The sequence below is a fragment of the Podarcis gaigeae genome (assembly GCF_964106915.1).
Source record: "Podarcis gaigeae genome assembly, chromosome: 1".
Classification (NCBI taxonomy): Eukaryota; Metazoa; Chordata; class Lepidosauria; order Squamata; family Lacertidae; genus Podarcis; species Podarcis gaigeae.
In genome coordinates this window covers 109,894,132-109,918,045 of record NC_139678.1, presented here as the reverse complement: position 1 = coordinate 109,918,045, position 23,914 = coordinate 109,894,132, and the positions used below count along the sequence as shown (strand labels likewise).

General features: G+C 41.8%; 1 protein-coding gene across 1 annotated transcript in view; it reads right to left on the bottom strand.

The window, feature by feature from the left end:
* Positions 1-283: 283 nt before the first annotated feature.
* Positions 284-23,914, bottom strand: part of XIRP2 (xin actin binding repeat containing 2) — an 86,226-nt gene continuing 62,595 nt past the window's right edge. The window contains exons 4-9 of the mRNA XM_083702467.1: positions 23,466-23,573; positions 21,623-21,695; positions 19,693-19,817; positions 8,863-18,322; positions 5,187-5,320; positions 284-3,214 (exon numbers count right to left, since the gene is read on the bottom strand). Of these exons, the coding sequence (XP_083558593.1) occupies positions 5,226-5,320; positions 8,863-18,322; positions 19,693-19,817; positions 21,623-21,695; positions 23,466-23,573 (9,861 nt within the window). The 3' untranslated portion in view covers positions 284-3,214; positions 5,187-5,225. The remainder of the gene's footprint in view (positions 3,215-5,186; positions 5,321-8,862; positions 18,323-19,692; positions 19,818-21,622; positions 21,696-23,465; positions 23,574-23,914) is intronic.

Genomic DNA, 23,914 nt, shown 5'->3' with positions numbered 1-23,914 from the left:
TCTAGTTGGCCACCTCAAATTAGATGGGCCTTTGGCCTCACCCTTCAGCATCTTTCTTCTGTTCTCATCATGTATATTACTTTAGTTTTATGAGCCAGTTTTCCCAGAGAGGAATAATTATGAACGTTAGGCTTCAGTTTGGTTTTCAGTGCTGCTGACTTTATTTAATTTATTTTTTATGTTCACCACAAAGTAATTCTCTTATGCTAAAACCATTATAGTAATTTGCTATTACCAAACTTTTTCAAAAGTGTTGGGCTTAAAAATAAACTCAAAAGCTGCATTTTGTAAAGTGCTTTTTTATTATTGTCAACTGCTCAGTGAAGTGCTTTCATGCAAGATCGACTACTGTTAACCTAGAAAAATCACTGCTATTCAGTACATAAAAGTCAGTCATCAAAAGTGCTACATGTTTCTAAAACTGAACCAGAGCCTGGTTTCGTTTCCAGTCATGTTGGAATATTTCAGTGAATTAGCATTGGCTCACCAGCTCACTATTTCTGTAGATATCACCCGTGATGAAGTTCTCTGAATGTAGATCAGCCCAACTCAAGCAAGCTGAAGTCCTATTGATTCCAATGGGAGAAACTTAGCTTACTGTTTTCTCATTGAGCTAAATGGGACTTTTAGTGTGCAAATCTATGCAGGTAAGCCACATTGAACTTAGTAGTACTTACTTTTAAGAAAATATGCAAAGGATCTTGCTGCATACTGCTTAACTTTGGTTGGATCATGCACCTTATTTTGGGTTTTCAGGCAACATAATGTATACACTGGATTAAAAAATGTGAAGGCACATCATACCTCAACGACAAAAACGATATGTATAATGTGCAAATGCTGGATAAATGGATTATGGTGCATTATGACGATCTATTTCAACCAAAGACTCTGATTCAATATTTCTTTTCTTAAAAAAAATGAAAAAGAAACAATGCTACTCCTATAGCTAAGAAAGCAAATGTACATACCATATCATGAAACAACAGCTCATTTACTTACAGTAATAACAGTAGGTGAAAAAATATCTTTAGAAACCTTTGTCTTCCTCTTAGAGCACACCAGGTGCATCATCTCCAAGTTTATTACAACAGATAAAGCATATATTTGAAAAAGTGCAGTAGAAGAGAATAATATTGTAGCCTGTTTTTCCAGGGATGGAGTCACACATGCACGCTCATCTCTTGAATGCAACACTAACACAATGATCTACAGCATGTGTGAAGGGACCCTTCATAAGAGCTAAAACCACAGTGAGAATTTTCATAGACGCAATGTCACCTCAAACTAGATACATTTCAGTTCACACCTTTAGCCAGAGCTATCAAGCATTGGGTAAACAGGAGATGCGCTTGCATGTATGAAGTAGCCCTTAATAAACATTTTTTTAAAATACAGATTATCTTTGTCTGAACAGACATGACAGATATTTCTCAGCTATACATGAATTCCAGTACACCTCCAGCAAATTAAGTGTAAATCGTTGGTGAAATAGAGTACAAATAAATGTTTTCTGGTGCGACCTCGTGGTTTAAGTGTTTACAAAAAGTTATGGCAGGTAGCCGGATGTGAAAGATATATTTCATAAATAATGGATATATAAACGTTTAACCGCAGTTAACAAATTATGCTCGGTCAATTGGACTGCATTTACTCATTATCATCATACTGTGTATTTCCTTTAAATTGATCTCCATCAGCTGGCTTCCTCATCTTGACATAATCTTCTTGAGAAGACAGAACAGCTCTACAGCTTGAGTCCAGTGCATCTACGCTTGTATCTTTCTGCATAATTTCCTTTGCTTGACAGATATTAATACGACCATTCATAGCGTCTTTTGAATATGGTCTGGAAATATCTTTGGTTGCGCCAAAAGAGCCCAACAGACCAATGCTGTCATTGCAGGATAAAAAAAAAGTTTCTGTGTTACCGGATGAAATAGTATTTAACTTTTTAGCATGTCTGACTGCTTCCCTGGTGCCTAGTAACTCATTATCCAAAGGATATGTTGCATTAGCGACCTCCTTTAAAATGACGGCGTTGCTAGCGCGTGGTTTTTGACAACTGGCAATTTTATTATTATGTCGAATAAGACTATCTGAGGTAGTGGTAACTTTCCTTTTGATGCTTTCTTCAACGAGATTTAAAGCCTCAGCAGAGTAGCCCATGTCAGGGTCAGTTCTACTGAGCTGTTCTGAATTTCCTGTCTCTCTCTCTGGCCTTTCAAATGCATACTCATAGGGAGCGCTCTTTGTGTGGCTCAATTCTCCTAACAGAGAGTGCATATCACCAAGAGATACTTCCTGTCTCCCAATTTTCTGATGCAGAAAAGCGGATATACAACTGTTGTTGTTGTTGTTGTTGTTGTTGTTATTGCTGCTGTTGAAAGTGATATCCTTATTATTCGGCAATAGGATGTCCTCATCTGTGTTAGTAACTGGTATAACTTCCGCAACATCAGCCTTGCTATTTCTTCCATCCATCTCCTTTTCAGTACCCTTCATAGCCATGTTACCACATTCTTTCACATTCTTTCCACTTTCCTTCTCCTTTTCTGATTCTTCAGCTTCACTTGTTTTCCCTTGCCTAGTTTCATTTCCCCCCTTTTTGCCTACTTCGCATGTCCTTGTCATACTGGTATTTGTGGCTTCCACTCCCTGAGATGCAGGAGGAGGAAAGGGCTGGCTATTTGATTGGGAGTCAACAGTTTCACCTCTCTTTTTCTCCTTGGTTTCCCAAATATAGTCATCGCCATTTGCCAGTTGATGCTGGTTTCGGTCACCCATACATGGATTTAGACAGGTCCTTACGACCTCTTGTTCAGAAACTTCTGGTGGCCATTTTGGTTTATTCACTTTAACCTCCTCCTCAATAGAAAATGATTTTTTGGGTGTTTCCATAGAAGGAGGCCATGTGACATTTAGTTTCCCCCACTCTGTGTTTTGTTTTAAATTCTCACCCAAAGTTTCACGATGCCCTCGCCGCCTTCCAGGATTTGAAATTTGATCCGTTGGTTTATCTGTCTTTGAGATGGATGGATGAACTTCTTGAGCACGAACACAGCCAGTGGGACCTTTTTGATCTTTGGGAATCCATAATTCTTTATGTTGCTTGTGTCCAAAACCTTCATCATAATTTCCTTTGGATTTGAAAAGTTGCTTAAAATGGGGTTTACAGTATATTTTTCCATGGAGAGAAGCGTAATTTCCCAAACTGCCAAATCAAAGAGAAAGTGTTTTATGGCATCTATCTATCACAAATGCTCCAAGAATATCCAATTTCAGTTGACATTTTAAGTACCTATAAATAACAGTTTCTATAAATATGGCCCTAACTCATATCATTTTAGAAAAGAAATAATAAATGCATTTTATTTAATGTATTCTCAGAGATTATAGATTCGATGTATTCTAACAGATTATGTCTACTAGCAAGTGATATAACATTCACTTTCAATCTTGGTTTTATAACTTTGTTTTAAATGTGGAAATTGGTTTTTCAGGGCCATCTGCTATCTTCCTGTGCAAGAAGTGGCACAAACCATGGCAGTGTGCAGCACTAGATAGAAATTGTTCTTTGTGAGGCAGTGTGGAATAAGAGTAGGTTGAAGGTGCCTATTCTTTTGACGGATCAGTCTTCAACTCACTATTCGGTTGTGGCCTGATCCAAAGGAGGTTGCAACAGGAGCACCACCACCATGCAAATATATGGCCACAAGAAGAAGAAATGAGTCCTCACATGCATGCCAGTGGGTTAGAGGGTGGTGCTGACAATGCCAAGGTTGCAAGTTTGATCCATGCATGGGGCAGTTACATATTCCTACATTGCAGGGGGTTGGACTAGATGATCCTCAGGGTCCTATGGTTCTTTGTTTGGGTTAAAAGTAGATCATGGGTCTCCAAAGGCTGAAGACACCCGCTTTAGAAAAACATATTAGAAGAGACAGAGAAGATAAATCTGTGGGTTGGGCTAGTCTGGTGTGAGAGAGTGAGAGAATGTGTTAAGAGGAGTCAGTCAAACAGTTGAGATAATCCCTCAGAAGGTATTAGGAAGGTATAGGCTGGTAAAGAAACTAAAGTTGAGATACTGACAGGAATATTATCTGAGAAACCATAAACTTGTTAATGTTTGTAAAATAAACTTGTTTTTTTGGTTCACTTTCAACAACTGTCTGGAGTCAGTGTTTTACCCGAGAGTAACAGGTTGGTGGCAGCGGGGAAGCAAGCACAGTGGTGGCACAGGGATCAATAGAACGTTAAACGTCCGGGGACCCTGTGTGATCGCCACACCAAGGAACATCAGACCTTGCATCTGATAGCCACACATCTCCCTGCGTGGTATGCGAGCCGGACATTTCATACATGACCCCCCAAGTGTGGAAAGAGGAAGCACAACCCATTTGTACTTTCTGTTTGAACACTTTTCAGATAAACCAAGGTGTGTTTCAGATTCATTACACAAGTATTGATTAACTGCAGCGTACTGAAATACAGCACAGCAATGCAAGCGTGGTGAGGCTGTCCAGTCACATCACTACTATTCCTGGGAGCCAAATGGGAATGGGCAACGTGGCAAGAAGAGCAGTACAGTGCACCTCTTTTCTTTTGGTTGATCTATACTTTGCTGCTTTTTCTTGGAATCATTTTACATGGTTGTTGTTTTTTTAATAATAATACATAAACTGATATATTTCTTTTCTTTGTTTTTTAATTGCATGATTGTATTACTGTAAGCTGTCCTGAGGCCTTTTGTTGAAGGGCAAGTAATGAATTTTTCAACTAAATAAATATTATGAGTTCCTTGGGAAACACAGCATATTTAGTGTCCATGTGCAATATTATTTTGCAAACATAGCAAATGGAAACTAATTTCCAGGGAACAGATCCACCCAATCATTCTTGTCGCTCTGATTCTACCTACAAGACGTACATCGCATTTTGCATCCAGCTCTGACAAGTTCTAAAATATGGAGAACCGATATCCCCCCCCCCCGCCCTTAGATGGAAATGTCCAAAGAGAAAGAGCTTAAGTGACCTGCCAAACAACCATTTTGGTGCTAGAGTTCGGCAGGAATTCCTGGTCTGTTGACTTTTGACCCACTCTCTTGGATATCACTCATATGAGAACAGACGCCGGCTATGACAGTATTTGTATGTCAACGTGTTAATTGTTCACTTCATCTTACCTTAATTTACTGCCACAATGGTGACACCGGAAACATGATTTATGAAAGGTCTGCTTGTCGGCAACTAGGCATTCCATTGGATAGACTCTCTTTTGACAAAGTAGGCATGTTTCCTTTCCCTGAAGTTGCAGTTTCTAGAAATAAATAAGACAGGGTCTCAGAGCTATTACTCATTCCCCCCCCCTTCAAGCTCTGCACCAAATGTTTTGCCACCACTAAGAAAGCTGAAATGCTTGACTCACATTGAATTAACACTTAAGATTCCAGTTTAAAGGGCCAAATAAAATCCATGTTACATCGTAACCTATACATCCTTGGGAGACTAGGCTCACCTGTTTACTTGGAAGACACAGATTGTGGTTTAATATTCCAAGAGGAAGAGTGACTCATGCTTCCTACTTTTACATTTTCACTGTCATGTGCCAAGCAGGAGCTTGCATAGCGAAGCTGCATATTTCTGCAGCCGGAGCTCGCCCACACCTTCCCACTAGGGAGGCGATGCATATGTTCCCTCTTAGCACATATTTCAGTGGAAATGCCTGTTTTTCCTCTTTCACTGCATTGGGGATTTTCTGCAGGCAGCAGATCATACATTTTTAAAGGGTTGGCTCAACAGCGTTGATCAATAGTCCAAGACATTTTGTGTTATTTACTTTGTTGAATCAGATCTGTTCTCCTTGGACAACGTGGATTATTACAGTGATGTTGATCCCTTTGTGTGTGTTTGTGTTTGGGGCTTGATGCTGTTTAGCAATGAAGTTGCTGCCAAGGTTTGCATTGCTGTGCTCTCTGCGAGGGACTGTGTTCCATCCAGGAATGGATGAAACCAGCTGACCAACTCCACTCCACAGTCCCACCACCTGCTTACTGAAACTATAAACCAGGGCTGACTCACCTGTGCCCCCTCCCCCAAATGTTGTTGGATTACAACTTCCATAAGCCCCAGCTAAATTTGGCCAATGTTCAGGAATGATGGAAGTTGTAGTCCAACAACATCTGGGGGAAGGGGCACAGCTTACACATCCTTGCTAAAAAGAAGACACCAAAATAGATGACAGCAATCTGGATTTTTTCCCTTTTCTTTTTGAATTACATTTGGCCAGAAGAAGAGAGAATGGGTCTTGGAAAGAAATTTTGTTCTTGAAATACCCTATTTAGGTTGAGCTAATCTTTTGAATTATGGTACTGGAGGAGACTCTTGAGAGTCCCATGGACTGCAAGAAGAGAACAAACCTATCCATTCTTAAGGAAATCAGCCCTGAGTGCTCACTGGAAGGACACATCGTGAAGCTGAGGCTCCAATACTTTGGCCACCTCATGAGAAGAGAAGACTCCCTGGAAAAGACCAGGGAAAGATGTTGGGAAAGATGGAGGGCACAAGGAGAAGGGGGCGACAGAGGATGAGATGGTTGGACAGTGTTCTCGAAGCTACCAGCATGAGTTTGCCCAAACTGCGGGAGGCAGTGGAAAACAGGAGTGCCTGGGGTGCTTTGGTCCATGGGGTCACGAAGAGTCGGACATGACTAAACAACTAAACAACAACAACAATCTGTGAATATTTTACATGTGCTCCTCTATGCTTAAATGTATTGACACTGTGGGGGTTTTTTGCATTTAGACCATTCATACAGTTCTTGGGTTGCTGATTTAACTGTTTTTAGCATTATTTAATTGGAAGAGAGAGAAAGAGAGAAATGCCCCCAACTCTGCCAGAAAAGGTTTAGGTAAGGCGATGGTCCCATGACTCTGATTTTCCCTGGGACCAGATTATTCTGATTCGGATTGCTCTGTTATTATATTTTTGACATTGATGTATTTACTGACATGTTGTACATATTATTCCTATGAAGCACTTTGAGCTTAACTTTGCTGTTGGAAAAGTGGCATGCAAGTAAATCAGATGAAATCCCTCACAGATGAAGCCCATCACCACTTTTATTATAGCAATTAAAATGGATTAATATGGCATCAATATCATCACCCTTTGTTTTTAGGCTCTTAGCTGTGATATAACGACCTGAAATGTTTTTATTGCTGTTATTATGACCCTGATTATATTGCTTATATTTTACAAGGTTTTTAATTGTTTTAAATCTTGTACACTACTGTGGGAAAATATTTTGAATGAAGGATAATAATTACTTTAAATAAATAAATATCCAAGGAGGCCAAAGTGTTGTTGGGGAAGGGAGAGAAAGGGGCAGGAAAGTCCCTTTCTATGAGCTTTTTTTTGTTTCCTATTCATGGGTTCCAAGCCCAAATGTTGGTTTCACGTTTATATTGGAACAGAGTGTTTGGAAATCCCAAAATCCTATGGATGTAACCACCCTCAACAGTTCTGGTAGTGCAAGCATTTCTGGCTATGCAATTAAACTTCCCCTCCCTCTTTTCTTCCTTTCCAACCCCATGAACCACTTAGAGCTGTTCCAGATGGTTGTGGAGAAACCCACAACATATTTCGGGGATGTGCAGGCAGAGAAGAGGGAGAGGAAGTTCTGTGGTGCAGCCAAAAGTGTTTCCACAAGTGGAACTATTTACCTGGATAACATCTAGTGATTATATCCATAACTTCACCACTCCTTTTCACAATGTTTTTTACTGCTCTTAGTGTCTTCAGTCTCTCCTTCACTATAACATGTATTTGCGATAGTATGAATGAAGTGTTTTCACCAAATCAGTGCAATATTATTGTGCTTCCTTTCCCTGCTCCATCAATTTGTGCCCATCCCTTGGCACAAACATCATTGAGAATGCCTTCCTATGGGAGAATCAATTTTGACAATAATTCCACACGCCACAGAGTAGAACTCCAAATAAATGCAACATTTTATGATGTCTTCTTTCTCTCTGTCTGGCATTCTGAGGTTTCAGCCCTAAACACACTTTTATAATTGATCATTACCACGGAGCACATTGCAAGGGTTGGGCTATAAATCTCTTTAAAGGCCTGCACATATAAAACAAAATGAAGTTGCAGTAAGGCAGGGGTAGCTAACCTGCCGAATGTTGATGGACTACAATATCCATCATCCCAGACCGTTGGTCATGCTGGCAAGGGATGATGGGAGTTGTAGTCCAACAACATCAGGTGGCTGGAGATAAGACACCCCTGCATTATGGGCATACTATTCTAGGGAAAAGTCAAGCACTAGCCACTTTTTTTTATAAAAAAAGAATGATGGCTGCAAAAGATCACATTAATTTTATACGTCATGCAGATCCAAAGACCTTCATTCAATTAAGTGCAAAAAAACAAAACAACCCACACATGTTAGCATACTTTTAAAAGTGAAGGACTCAACAAAAGTATCTTAAAACAAATGTCATAGTATGTTAATTATTTTGTTCTAATTTTAATGCTCAGGAGAATGTCATTCCCGGAAATCAAATTTAACATTTGCCTTTTTCAACCTAAATCTAGGTTAGTCCCACACTTGGCACATATATCAAAGCACATGCCTTTGGAAAGGAAAGGGAAGGAAGAAGAAAGATTTCTGAGACACAGAGAGAGTTGGGGTAAGTGGGAGGGGAAAACACCAGCAAAGAATTGTTAGTTGGAGTTATGTAACTTCACTCTTCCAATAGACACATTAATTGCACTCCATGTTTCATTGCCATGGTGCCATACTCTTCCCAAGTTGTTAATACTTGCCTCACACGCTGCATGCTTATTTACCACTGATAAACTCTGCCTCCTCGTGGAAGCTACTTCTCACTTCTGCTTCGGCAGCATCAGACACCGTGTAGCCGAGGCTTTTGAAGACTCTCTCGCTTTCTTGCCAAGTCTTCTGAAAATTCCTTAGCAGCTCTTCTGGTGAATCAGCAGCAGAAATATCCAAGATATGCCCTGAGATGACGTCTTCATAGGTTGGCGGTGCACGCTTGAAGCCAAATCCTGACTGCATCCCATCTGCACTTCGTGATGTGGAGGTGGCAGTTCTCGATTCCATGATGGTGTTCTCAAATGTATCCATGCCGGAGGAGCATTCAGTGTGGAACTTTGCGTCAAAGCACACCCTGGGTTCCAAGGGATGCTCTTTAATGGCACATTGCTTTTGCTTGCAAGGTGCATTTTCCTTGGGTTCTCTTTGCCACTTGCCTGGAAACTTTTGGAAGCTATCTAATCTCTTCTCACTCTCTTGGGAAGTTTGGCTCAATTCCTCCTTCCTAACCCTGTGCCTTTCTTCTTTTATTTTACCACTGATTACACCATTCTCAACGTACTTTTTCTTTGTTTTCACCTCAGCCACTGGCTTATCATGAAGTGTTCCTAACACTACATGTATTTTATCCTCACTCTCCTTGCCCAATCTTTCAGATGCAGACGGTTCCTTCCTTATGGGAATAATCAATTCAGGGACTTCGGCCTTCTGCGCAAGACCTTGGGGACCAGTCTTGGAAACCTCAATATTTTGAGTCCTGCAGACAGAGTCCATATTTTGTCCACGTGGCTCTAAGCCTTCTGGAATGTTTCCTCCCTTTTTGGAGATGTGAGTCTTGTTTGTTTTGGATTCTTCATGAGCTTTTTTCACTGTACCAGCAGTTATTTGGGATTCATTTACAGACGACATTTTTGAAGTCAAAACATCAGATTGCCGTGCCTCAATCTTGATTTGTCGGCGGAGTGTTGCAGGAGATTTCACTATCTCTGACCTCTTTTCCACAATAGGAACTGGGGTTACTGATCGGTTTTGCGTTGCCCCTTGAGCAAGTTTTACTGTGGTGTCTTTAAGCTTGGCCAGCTGCTCAGAACGGCTTCTTGGAGGAGAGGGGGAGAGGCAGGCAGCTGGCCGCTGCACCTTAGACGTTGGTGTAGTAGACCTGGGAGGTGGTGATGGTGGAACCGGGGTACTTTCCCTTTGAACAGGAGACAAGACCTCCCTGAGAGGAGATTCAATGCATCTAGATTCAATTGTAATGTAAGTAGGTGAAGGTGCTCTCATTCTTAGGGTCGAGGGTGAAGAAGTTCTGGTTTCCGAAAACCTGTGTTCACTAACTTGCTGTTTCACCTCTCGATGTGCCCTTGTGTCTTTGATCATCTCTTTAGTCTCCTGTGATTCTTTCCTGCTTGAACCAATGCTTACTTTAGCTATCTTTTGCAATGATCCCCCAACTTTAGGAAACTCTTTTCTCGGTTTTTGGGGTTTCGTGGAATCCATGGCTGTCTGGATGGCCTCCTCAAAGGATCCAAGCATTTTGGTGGCTTGATCTTTAATCAGCGATAACTCTTCTTTCATTTTCTCAACATCATTCCCTTGTGTGAAGTAAGCTAAGTTTTGCTTCCTGTCTTGTTCTACCAACCACTCTGGAATGACATTTAAGAACGCCTGTAATGTTTTGAGCCCATTTTTATTCGGCTCAGTTTCAAACTCCTTCACTCTGGACAACACCTGCTGTACCTCCTCACGTTTCCTCAAAAACTCTAATATATCGACTGGGCTTTTCTCGTTACTCTGCAGTGATCCTCCTGGTGAAATGGATGATAATGTCTTTTTCTGTGCCAGTTCTTGCTTCATCTCTGTTGCCTTTAAAAGGCCTTTTTTCTGCTGTGTGGACTTTTCCTGGGCATATTCCTTTCCTTGTAGGCTGCTAGTTTTCTGGGACAGTTTTTTATTTTGGGCATTTGTTTCTGAAACAAATGTTTTCTCTTTCTGTGAGATAGATGTCTGTGACTCCTGATGCATATCAATTATCTTTTGCTTGACCATTTTCTCTGATTTATTGCTAACCTCGTCTTGTTTTCTTTGGATTATTACTTTCTCTTCCTTGGGGCAAGCGATGACTTGCTTCTGCTTTCTTTCCACAGCCAAGGAGACTCTTTCTTGCTTCATTTCTTCTGTCCCTGTTTCTTTCCTTTGAACTAATATTTGCTTCCCTTCACTTGAATCTTTCTCTCTTCCGTCCTGCTTGCCTTCTGTATATTTTAGGAGTCCTTTCCCCACGTGCATCTTCTCATCAACATTCACCTGGTTATTTGTCTTTGTGGTGCTTTGCTTATTTCTGATAGAATTGCTTACATTGTCTTTCTGTTTCTCTTGAACTTCTTGCTTCACAGCATTCTGGAAGCTAGTTCCCTCTTGCTTTTTATGCACCTCAGACTCCTTGTGGGTTTCATATGAACTTTGTTCTAAGGTGGGAAGCTTGATGGTTCTTACACTGAAAGTAGGGGAGACCAGTTTGCTTTTGGGCATGTGCAAATGCTCCACAGTTTTCTGTTGCTCTCCTGCATGCATAAGATGTTCTTCTTGGGTCTGTACCTTCTGAGAAGACACAGAGTGCTTTGTTAGGTTTTCTGACTCATGCGTTGATGTTTTTTGAGTGTGTTCCTCTGCTGAGATCCTAACAATGGTTTGAGACTGTTCAGCAGCCAATACCGTTGACATAGACTGCAGTTTATTGCTTTGTGACATCACAACTTGCGCCTTTCCCTGACATTCAGGCTGAGTGGGCCGATCTGGAGCTGAGGGCAAAAGGCCTGGCAGAGGGGTTTGATCCTGTTTGTCTGGTTTTAGTACTGGCAGACAATGTTCTGGCTCTGTCTGAACTGAACTTCCCGAAGCTTCACTGTTTCTTCTCATAACCACTTTGCAAACATCTTGGGTTTGTTTCTGCTCCATCTGTTCCCTTTGCTGCCTGTATTTTTCTTCTGCGATCATTAAAGGGGTTTTGAATTTTCGCACATAAGGCTTAGGACTTGCTTGTGTCACATCTGCTGGCAGGGAAGGAGATTTGACAAGCGGGAATGGACTTGTTTTCTTTAATGGCGAGGGCTCCAGCTTGATCACTTCCATAACTGATGCCGGCCTTCTAAGCTCTTCAGCCCTTGCACAAACTCTTTCTTCTCTCTTTTCACAGCTAACAACATTCCTCGTTGTTGTGCTCTCCATGTTTTCTTCCATTATTTTTGTGGTATTGTTTTCTTGGTGCCTCTGGACAATGCTTGGGTGAACTTTGTGAGATGTTTTCGGCTGGTGTGCTTCTGACTCTTTCGTAAGTTCTATTGGAGGATGTTTCTTGGTGTGTGGGGCCTTGCCAGGCTTAACACTGGCATGAAGCTGAGTCGACTGCTGCAAAGTGTTGTCTAGACGTTTGAGGAAATGTTCTTTCCTTTGCTTTGCCTGATGAACAGCAAAGGGCTGAGGAACGGGAGATGAAGCCAAAGCCACCAATTCATGCTCATCTTCGATAGGGGGTGGAGGTGGAGGAGGAAAATGTTCATATTCAGCTTTAGCCTGTCCTATGGGGGGCGGAGGGGAAGGAAAGCTTTGTCTGTCAGAAGCCATAAGGAAATGAGTCAGAGGAGGAGGAGGAGGCAGAGGAAGATCTGCTTCAGATGAAGTCACTGATATTGGGGGCGAAGGGGGAGGAGGAGGCGGAGGCGGAGAATCAATTTCTGTCCTGTCTGGGCCTTTGGGGTTTTTGTTTGGATTCAGTGGATTTTTCACCACACCTCTGAAGTCCGATGCCGCAGCTTCAACTTTAGCTTTTCCTTGAAACTTCACTGTGGATTTTTCATTTTGCTGGATAATGTCTTGCTTCCTCTCGGCTTCTTTAAATTGGCTGTGCATTTCCTGGGTGACTCTGACTTTTTTATTGGTTTTAATATTCTGCTCTGATGCCATGGAAACCTCCGCTTGGGTCGCCTTAACATTCTTTTTGTTCTCTTGGCAAACTGCCTTTGAATACTGAGATTGTTTTCTATCTTGCTGCGCCCCTTGCGCTTCAACATGACCAGTTGCTTTGGAAATCACGCCAGTTGACATGTTGACCAGCTGCTCCGCACCCCTGCGATGAGAGCTGTGCTCACGGGCCGACAATTTTGATTTTTCTTTCCTCTCCTCCTGAACGCTCATGTCAAAATATTCTTCATCTTTACATTCCTGGAACACATTCTGCTTCTTTCCAGTCATTACTTGCTTTGCAGACGGTACAATGCCGGGTGAACTGCCTTTCCTCAGCGTCCCACCTCCCTCTGACTTCTCTGTTCTTTCGCTTTTCTGAATAGTGCTAGGAAGAGCAGGTTGATCAATCACATATTGATCTGTATGACTTTTTGCTTCCCTTTTCACAATGTTCTGGACTCTGACCTTATTCGTGGACTTATCCACTTTCTCGGTGACCTTGTGCTGGGAATTAGATAAGCACTTCACATTTTTCTTATCTGACTCATGTGCCTTGTTGCTCCATTTCTGAACAGAATGGATTGCTCTGGTGCCTCCAGTGAGAACGCTTGTCTCCCCAGACTTCATTCCTTCATGAAGTTCCCGGTGACATTCTTCAATATTATTTTGTGAACTTTCAGTTACATTAACTTGCTTCTTGACTAATTGCTGAGGTGGCTCATGCAGTTGCTCAGTGAGCCTCTTCATCTCTCGGCCGATGCCTGTTTGCTGCAGCTTTGTTTTAGTTTCTGCAGAAGTTTCAAGAAAGCTCGCTACCTCCACCTGAACATCCCTCCTGACCATTTCCTCTTTGCTGACGCTCTTGAAAGACTGTTGTGCTGCTTTTAAAGACCTCAGTGTGGATTCAAGGTCACCTCGAACAACCTCTTCTCTCAATACCTGGCTTTTTGTGTTTCTTGCTTTCTCCAGAGATTCAATCGCTTGCTTAATATCTCCAGGGATGACATCAGGCTTTTCTGTTTCCTTCAGCTGAGAAGCTGATTCTTTAAGGGACTTCAGAATTGCAAGGATGTCAGCTTTTATAATTTCTTCCTTCTCTGTAACAGTTGTTTGATTTATGGCCTGGCTGAGGGAATTTAAAGCTGCCTTCAAATCACCCCTTATAATTTCTTCTTTGCATACATGATAAGATGTATTTTGTGGCTCTGTTGTAAAGATTTTAACTGCATTGCACACATCTCCAGGGATTATGTCAGTTTCCTCAACTGTCCGCTGAATTTGAGACTTCTTTTTCTTAAGCAACAGTTTTGTAGCTTCAACATCACCACCAATAATTTCCTCCTCCTCCTCTTCTTGATTATGTCTTGCAAATGTTTCGTTTTCCCCTGTCTGGAGTAGTCTCAAATAATCTAGTGCCCCAGCTTCTATGCATGTTGTAAAAAACTGAACATTTCCCCTTTCTGAATCATCTATTTTAGGTCTTTCTGATATTTCATAATTCATTGCAGAAGAGAGAAGGCTATGAATTGTACGCTTCACATCGCCACATATCACTTCTTCTTGCTCGATTTTATCACTATCCTTTTTGTGAAAGAGAGAATAGACTGTCATGTTAATATCACCTCTCTCATTTTCCTGAATTAAAATTCCACGTTTTACAGAGCTGTCCTTACTAAACAGGTTTTTTATGGCTTGCTGTATATCACCTCTCACTACCTCTTCCTTTTCAATGTGAACATCTGTTGATCTATTCAGCAATTGCTCTTTTGTTAAATTCACATTTCCCTTTTCATCTTCATTGACTTTAGTTTCCCTTTCAATGGGGCCTGGTTTGGACAGCAGGTTCAACATGATGTTGGCTAAATCTCCTCTGATTATCTCTTCTTTTTGTATTTCAGGAGCCTCCTGATTCATAAGTTTATATTTTGTCATTCGGACATCGCCAATTTCATCTGCTTCCAAGATGATCCCATGGGATTCTACGACTTTGTGAGAATAAAGTTCCTTTAAAGTTTCTTTCACGCTTTTCCCTATGATTTCTTCCTTTTCAACTCTGCTTTCATTGAATTCATGGAAAGGAGTTGTTTCAAACAGCCACGTTGTAGTCTTTACATCTGCCTGTGGAATTTCTTCTTTATCTATTTTTGTATCGTTTTCGTCAGTTTCCTTAATGGAGTCCAGAGGCTGGTTTTCAAAAAGCCACACTGCATGCTGAACATCACCTTCTTGCACATCCTCCTTTGTTACTGTCTTGACATCTTTATACTCTGACCCCTCTCCTCTAATCTCATCCATGGTGTGTGTTTCAAATAACCAAGTAGATGTTTTGACATTGCCTTGCTGTATTTCGCTGACACTCACTGTTCTTACATACATGCCTCCTTGGCTTTCTTCAGACTCAAATAATTTCTTGTTGGCCTTCACGTTGCCACCCTGCACAGTGTCGACTGTGGGTACAATGAATTTTTCCTCATCTGAAATGGTGTCCAGTGGCTGTGTTTCAAATCGGTATCTGACCGAACTAACATCTCCTTTCTGAATATCTTCCTGGGTGACAGATTTTATAACATACACATTATCTGATTTGTTTATTGATCCTAAAGGCTTTGTTTCAAACAACCACCGCGTTCCACGTACATCCCCATGAATTACTTCTTCCTTCTTCACAGTAGTCACCTCATGATAATACCCTTCTTTGTCTTGAATTGCATAAAGTGGCTGGGTCTCAAAGAGCATTCTGTAGCTTTTCACGTCCCCTTTGGCTATTTCTTCTTCACTTATGGTTTTCTTGGTGCTGACATCTACAGAAGATTCATCTTTAATCTGGTCCAAAGAAAACGTCTCAAAGATGAAACATCCTTTCCTCACATTTCCACCTTGTATGTCTGTAACAGTTTTAACTGAGGTCCTGTCTCCCTGGTGGTCTGTTATTTCGTCAATTGACTGGTTCTCAAAAAGCCAACAGCAACGCAAAACATCCCCTTTCTGTATATCTTCACTTTGGATGGTTTTAATTTTGTTCACAACTTCCTCTGAGCTGACATTTATTGAGTCTAATGATTGATTCTCAAATTTATACCGCATGGTGGAGACATCTCCAGGCTGGATGTCAATTTCCACCACCCGCTTAAGTTCTTTCTCTTCTTCTCCTTGGATATTTTCTAGGTTTTCAGTCTCAAAAAGGAAACAAGCTGTGCGGACATCACTTCCCTGAATGTCCTCCTGCTCCACAGTGTGAAGTTTTATGGCTGTTTCTGCTTCTTCCCTTATTTCATCGAGAGGCTGAGTTTCAAAGAGCCAGGTACAGGTCTTGACATCTCCTCTGCGGATTTCTTCACTGTCTGTTGTGACATTCTCTTTGTCATATAGAGATTCCATTGGCTGGGTTTCAAATAACCACCTGCATGTTTTAACATTCCCCTTCACAATTTCAGTTGTCTCAGTCTGTTCTGTGCTTTCTTCATCTTCCATGTTGCTAAAGTATTTAATGGAGTCAAGGGGCTGAGTTTCAAACAGCCACTTGGCTGTTTTCACATCACCTGACTGTACTTCTTGTGAGGAGATCCCTTTGATGATCTCAATTTTTTCAATACTCTCATCAAACTGGTCAATGGGCCTTGTCTCAAAGAGCCACCTGCAGTTCCTGACATCCCCTCTCACGACCTCCTCTTGTCGAATTGTTTTAACTTCATGATATTTGCCATGCCTATCTTGGATGGCATATAATGGAGTTGTTTCAAAAAGACCTTTGTTTAATTTTACAGCACCTCTTGTTACACCTTCCACATGGATTTTACATGAGTCGTCGTGTTTTCTGAAACGGCACATTTCAAATGCATGTTTGCAGCTGCTCACATCCCCCTTGTCAATTTCCTCCAGTCTCACAGTTCTTATGACTTCTTTCTTTTCCTCTCTAATCTGTTCAAGGGGCTTAGTCTCAAAAATCCATTTCTGATGCCTCACATCCCCTTTTTCTTCCTCAGTGGCAGCCATTTTCTGAAGCTTTCCAACATCTGGGCTGTCTTTCAGCATATCCATTGGCAGTGTTTCAAACAAGTGTTTTGTGGTATTTACGTCACCTCCGATTATTTCTTCTGTGGGTAGAGGATTTTCATCTTCACTTTCCTTTAGAGTGTCAAGAGGCTGAGTCTCAAAAAGCCAGCATTTTCTGCAGACATCAGTGCCTAGGATGACTTCTTTTTCCACCACAGTTTCTTCAGTCTCCTCCTTAATGGCATCTAAAGGCTGGGTTTCAAAGAGCCATTTTGCCCTGCCTACTTCACCTTTGACACCCTCCTCCATGGAGATTCCACGGACAACTTTGATTTCCAAGGAATCTTTGTTGATCATGTCCAAAGGCTGCGTTTCAAACATCCAGCGCACTGTCCTGACATCTCCTCTCTCAAGGTCTTCTCTGTGGACAGTTTTTATCTCTAGCATTTGGCCTAAATTGTTTCTAATAACATACATCGGTAGAGTTTCAAAATGCCTTATACTTCTCTTCACACCGCCTTTAATCTCCTGTAATTCAGATCGGAGCTGCAGCAGCTTAGCTTCATCCACTGAATAAAGTTGTCCAATGCTATCCAGATGTTGTGTTTCAAACATATACCTCACCGTTTTCACATCTCCGCCAGTGATCTCCTCATCAGAGGTTTCATTGGATTCCTGGTCTTTCTCATGGTGAATTTTATTCATTGAGTCCAGTGGCTGAGTTTCAAACATCCACGCGGCTGTGCGGACATCGCCTCGAGCCAATTCAGGAATTCTGTCTGCTCTTTCAGTGTTGTCTGAAGAATGTCCACCCAGTGCATCAATGGGTTGGTTTTCAAACATCCAGGTGGTATATTTAACATCCCCACCTGCAATGATTTCTTGACTGGCAATGCTTTTAACATTGTCTGGGTCAGGAGATTCATCTTTGATGGAATCCAGAGGCTGATTCTCAAAGATCCACCTCATAGATTGGACCTCTCCCTTGAGGATTTCATCCCACTCCAGATATTCCCTTTCTGGGCTCATGCACTTCTGAGGGCTGCTCTCTGTGTTTTCAAAGACATACCTCGCCTGGCGTACATCTCTTGCAGCTGAGCTGCTTATTTCAGTGTCACTAGACACAATATCAGAAATATCATTGAAGTAATCTTTTTCCAAATTCTTTCTCAATTCTGGGTGGATGTGTTTGTATAAACGCTTTAATTCGTAAAGGTTTCTTTGCTTGGAATACAGATCTTTGGGAAGGGGCTGCTTCGATGGAGAGGGAGAGGATTCAGGGGACTGGGAAAGCTCTGTCATTTCAGGTGGAGCCTGTAGTAAGTCTGGAGAAGGTGGAGGAGGAAACTCCTCTGTACTTGCATACTTGGAAGAGGAGCTATAAGCTGCAGCTGAGGCAGCAGATGTGCACTCGGTGTCCCTCGCCATATATATTCCTTGCTGTCTATTTGCAGAAGCCACTTCAGCAGAAGAGGAAAAGGCTGCAGAAGGCCAGGCCATTTCTTGATACTCATTTTCAATCTTTAGGGGACAAAATTAGTTGTTTCTTTTAAAAAACTGTTTCCTTGAATTCATTCTATATAGTTCACTCAGCCCTACCAAGTGCTAAGCAGCAGGAGCTCAAATTTCTAATCTACCTGAGAACAAAACTAATGTCCAACAGTGTGAGTCAACATATTGGGGGAGGGCCATTGCTCAGTAGTAGAGCATCTGCTTTTCAGGCAGAAAGGTCCAAATTTCAATTCCTGGCGTCTGTAGGCAGGGCTGTGAGAGTCCCCAGCCTGTTATGCTTGAGAGCTGCTACCAGTCGGTGTAGACAATAATAGGCTAGATGGGCCTACCTGGTAGAAGGCAGCCTCCTACATTCTATGAATTAGAACTGGTGCAATTCATCCATAGCCCCCGTTAGTTCAACAAGGTAGTTTGTTCCGATATTATTTATCTGCACTATAGTATATACACATTCTGAGATAATCTTGATCTTGCCTGCTTTTATCTCATATTAACAGATGCAGCAGTCATAGGCCTATGCCTTCTTGTAAGAATTGTAAATAGACAGAACACAGAGCAAGGAGCCAGATAGTTTATAACCGTAAAATATCATTTATCTACACTATAGTGTGTGTGCCTTCTTCTAAGAATTGGAAATGGAATACAGAACATGCAGCCAGAGAAAAAGAATTTAACAGCACACAAAGGGTATTTTGAAAAGGAAAGCTGTACCTTATAGGTGGGTGTTGATAAAAAAATACGCTTAAGGATGTTAGAGAATTCCAGATTATTTCTGTAAAATTTAGACTAAACACTTGCAAGATCTTCCTGGATATCTCCCAAACAGACCAAAATATAATTTAATATACAAACAGCACTGTCCTGTGAGTCACTATACATCGGTTCATGGGATCACTCTTAAGGAGCCCAATGTTGTTATGACGCTCTAACAGGTACATGGGAAGGTAAGGGGGGAGGGTCACAACCCCAGCTCTGCTAATGGCTGCCATGCTCACAGCATCCTAACATCTTTTTCAGTCAAAGAAAAGCCAGTGTAATCAAATCCCACTACTTCATTGCAGCAAGGACTTGGCAGGAAGAACAGTGATCACACTCTGTCTTGCAAGTGATCAGAAGACACTCTAGCAGGACTCACTGTTTGCCCTGCCACAGTTTTAATTTGCCCCCAAACAATTGGAGCATAACCCCGCCCCTTGCCACACACATCCCTTTTTTACGGACTTAAGATTTGCACTGGAAATATCACTTAAACGAATGCAACATAGCTATTCTGAATTTAAAGGCACTGCAATTCAGAAAATAATGTTAACTATATGCAAAAATTGATAACAATTCAGGATTGTTCGGATGGAGATAATCCCATTTTTGGCACCACCGACCTTGATCTGCTTTGCAGGCGTTCCACTCTCTCGGCCAGAATGGAACTGGGCTGTTTTTTCAAAGTGCTGCTTTAAGGATTGCGTAGAAATCTTTGGGATCTCCTCATCTGTAGCTGCATTGACCACTATGATACAGGAAGAAAATGAAATGAAAAATGAAAACTTGAATCTATATTGGCTGTATGAAAATTCACCAGCATTTTTCTGTGTGCTTCTCCCCACAGGCACATTTTTGTATGTGATCCCCCCTCCAAAATATGGCATTTTTTATATCATATATTCACAAATGTATGCATTTTTATGAACAACTCCCCCTAACGTATGCATTTCACCCCCCCAAGTGCAAATTTCAAAGGACGGTTTGCATATTATTCGGGATGTGTGAGTTACACCCTTGTGCAAATTAATTGAAACAAACAATGAATTAAGTAATTCATAGGTATCTGAAGAAGTGTGCATGCACACAAAAGCTCATACCAAGAACTAACTTAGTTGGTCTTTAAGGTGCTACTGGAAGAATTTTTTTTTTTGTAATGAATTAAGTAGTTTATTGTACAAAACTCACATACAAAACTAGCGGATATGACCTCTGCTATTTTTAAGCAGCATTTGAACATGGTTTGGCATGGAGTCTACTAGTTTCTAACAGTCACTGTTGATTTTCAGATCCCTGTACCATACCTGAATCATCGCCTGAATTAGCTTCTCTATAGTTGTACAGTCTACAGAACGGAGGCAACTTTTGCATATAGACCACAAATTCCCAATGGGCTTTATGTCTGGGGAATTCCCTGGCCAGTCAAGTACCTGTATTTGCCGCTTTGTCATGAATTTCTTCACCACTTTCGATGTGTGACAGGGGGCTAGGTCCTGCTGCAATATCCCAGTACCAGTACCACCAGGATACCTCTTTTTCAGCTCTGGAATAACTCTCTTTCATAGAACCTCAATATATTGTGGCGAGCACATCATTTCTATTATTGGCTTCCAGCTTCCGGCACCATAATGATCAACTGACTTTTCGTGTTTGTTTTGAGTACAGGATTACAAGTAAGATAGAAAACATGCTTTGTTTCAATTTATTTGCACAAGGGTGTAGATAGTGTTGCAAACCGGAGCAAATATCTCCTCCATCCCTACTTCAGGAATCCCCAAAGGCTTGAGCATTCCCAGTGGCGTGATTGGTTGGAAAATGCTACCAAAAACCACCAGGTTGGATTTGATGGGCCTCTGGGTCAAAGTCTAGCCTGGAGACTCTATGGTTCTTATTCTGCAATATTTCTCTTGCATTGATAGCAGAGGACCTTTCATAGATAGAAAGACCTAGCCATGAGCTGGAAGCACAATGAACCAGAGTTTATTTGCTGTGTGACATAGCAGCACCTCTTTCACATGTCAGACCAGAGCTGATTGAACACTGCAATAACAGGGACTGCGAGCCTTTATTAATTTCTGCCTAGGTGATCAGTCCAAGGTAATTATATCCTTTGATATTCATGACATTTAAATATCTGCTAGGGGAATTGTTACAATAATAATAGAGAAAGAAAAATTGTTTGCCTAAGCCCAGGGCACTTGTGAAAAACACTCAAGCATATATTAGGTAATTTTAAGCACACCGCCATTCATATCAGTGGGATGTATGAATGTGCTTAAGAGGAGATGCAAAGGCTTCTGGGCTGGAGTGAGTGTAAATAACCTTAATTATATTCTAATCTTTATGGCCACAATCCATCCAAAGTTAAGTCCCACTGATTTTGATGGATGATATTTAAGTAGGTGCTTAGTTCTCCAGTCAAAATTAATGGCACTCCCAGGACTTAATTGTGGATGGATTTTGTCTTTCATCCATATGCATACAACAGAATTTGCTGTGTGAAAGGGTAGCTATCACTTCTTGCCTCCCAGTATATTCTCGGATTTCTCTTACCTGTTTCCTCAATGCTTTGAGTGATGTTAGAAGCTCTCTTAGCCTCAGACAAAGCTTGTTCACGATGAGAAACCTGCAAACACAAATACACACCACAAAATAATTAAATAAACCAAATCTCAATGTGAAAATCAGTATTTTAATTTGATCTATTGTATGATTCATGCAACTCTAGGCGGAGGAGGAACAAGTGATTCAAGGAGGGAACAGTGTGAGTCCTTCCTCCACCAGAACTGATGCTCTGTAGTTATCTGTGAGACAGAAAATCAGCAGTTAAAATTTCACCTCTGCCAAAAATTCACAAGGTAGGCAAGTTGCTATCTCTTCGTCTCTTGAAATGCATTTATTTATGTATTTTATTGATGTATATACCACTATTTATAAATATGTAAGAGCAATACTTGACAGTGCTTGAATTGGGGGGACAGAGAGGGTCCAGCCCCCCTTATTTTAGGGGTCAGTCCTCCTACACGGCTGCATCATTTGGCTAAGCTTAGTATGTTAGGGGATGAGAGATTTCTTTAAGATCCCCACCACCACCTTCCCATCCCCATAATTTAAGCCCCAGTATTTGGAAATGTCATCATCATCATCATCATCATCATCATCATCATCATCATCTCAAAGCATTCTGTGATAATACTGGGACAATAATTTAGCCTACTTTACAGGGCAGTTTTAAGGATAACTGAAGAAAAGTATGTGAAGCGCTTTGAGGACTCAATAACTTCTATTTGAATGCAGAGAACATCAAATGCACAACATCAGTGACTGAATTTGGATACATGCAGGTACAGTGCACACCACCTCTCCCCCATCTTGCCACTGTTTGCCCACCCCCCCTTGCTTCCCTCACACTTTTGCTGCCACTGCCTCCATTGCTGCAAATGCTTCCCAGACTTGGGGAACAAGGCACAAGGCTCTGTTAGGATCCTGACTACCTGCTGCCTCATTCCCTAAGCCCAGGAAACACCTGCCTGGCTTTGGGAAGGAGGCAGCAGGTAGTCAGGATCCTGACGGAGCCTGACAGACCCTCACACCCTCATCCTGCAAGCTGGACAAGCACGTCCTGGGCTCAGGGAACGAGGCCCTGCCAGCATCCTGGAGCCTGAAATGAGAGGGCTCTTGAACCCTGTCAGAGCCTTCCTGCCTCCATCCCAAAGCTGAGCAAGTGCTTCCTGCATTTAGGGAATGAGGCAAGAGTCTCTTCCAGGATCCTGGAGCCCTGCTGCCTCCTTCCCTGAGCGTGTGCAGAGTGCCTCCCCCCTTTGCCCACTTGGTTGTCCCTCCTCCACCCATTTCTATGTGGCGAGTACCAGCACCATATTTTCTAGAGAGTGAAAAGCAATACAAACTTACACGTCGGTACAGACATCTGGACCAGCAGTTCTTTAATTTCTGTAGTAAAGTGTCTATCTGGTAGGTATAGCATATTGCCTACAATGTTTACTTGTTCCAGTTTAGCATGGGGCAACCCAAAGAGGAGAGACCAAAGAAGAAAGTGGAAATGGGTTTGAGGTGGAACGGGTGTGGTTAACAGGAAGGTGTCAAAGAAGGAAAGCTGCGGTGAAAGGAGGAAAGGATCCACTGCTCTTCTGTCGCCCAAGGGCCCACACAAACCTGAAGACTGCCCTGCCAAGTGGCAACATTTTTGCACAAATACTTTTATCCGTGGTACTTCAATTATTTCCTGAGATGGGTAATGGGGACGGGTAATGAGTACAGGTGCAAATTGTCCCATATAAAACTCCTCCTTGCCACCAAAGCAAGGACAGGTGCCATAAGCACCAGAGGGCAAAAGTGGCACAGGCAAAATGGTATCTCGTTGCATTGGTACAGTTACCTTTTCTGATTGAAAGGCTTCCCGCTGAGTTGCCTTTGACGCCACCTCGTTCACTCTGGTTTCTGTGCTACTGCTTGACATTGTGGCTTGGCTTCGACTCGTCACCTTCTGAAGATGAACAGAAAATATTTCTACGTTGGCAAGTTTATGGTACACTTAAATAAACACTTTCTTATTTTCTTTTCTTTTCCTTTTATTTCTTGTACATGGGCCTTTCCTCATACAGAGCCCACAGGGACTAACACCAGCATTAAAAACACACACAAGTAAAGCCACAATTGGCAATGCAACAGCATGTGGCAATCAGCGAAACAGGTTGACCAAGAGGACCACTCCCACAATGCTCTGAAGACCTGCAAAAATAAATGGTTCTTAAGCTGGCGCATGAATCAATACATAATGCGGGTGAGAACCAGATCTGTACTGGGAGGGAGTTCCATAAATAGAAC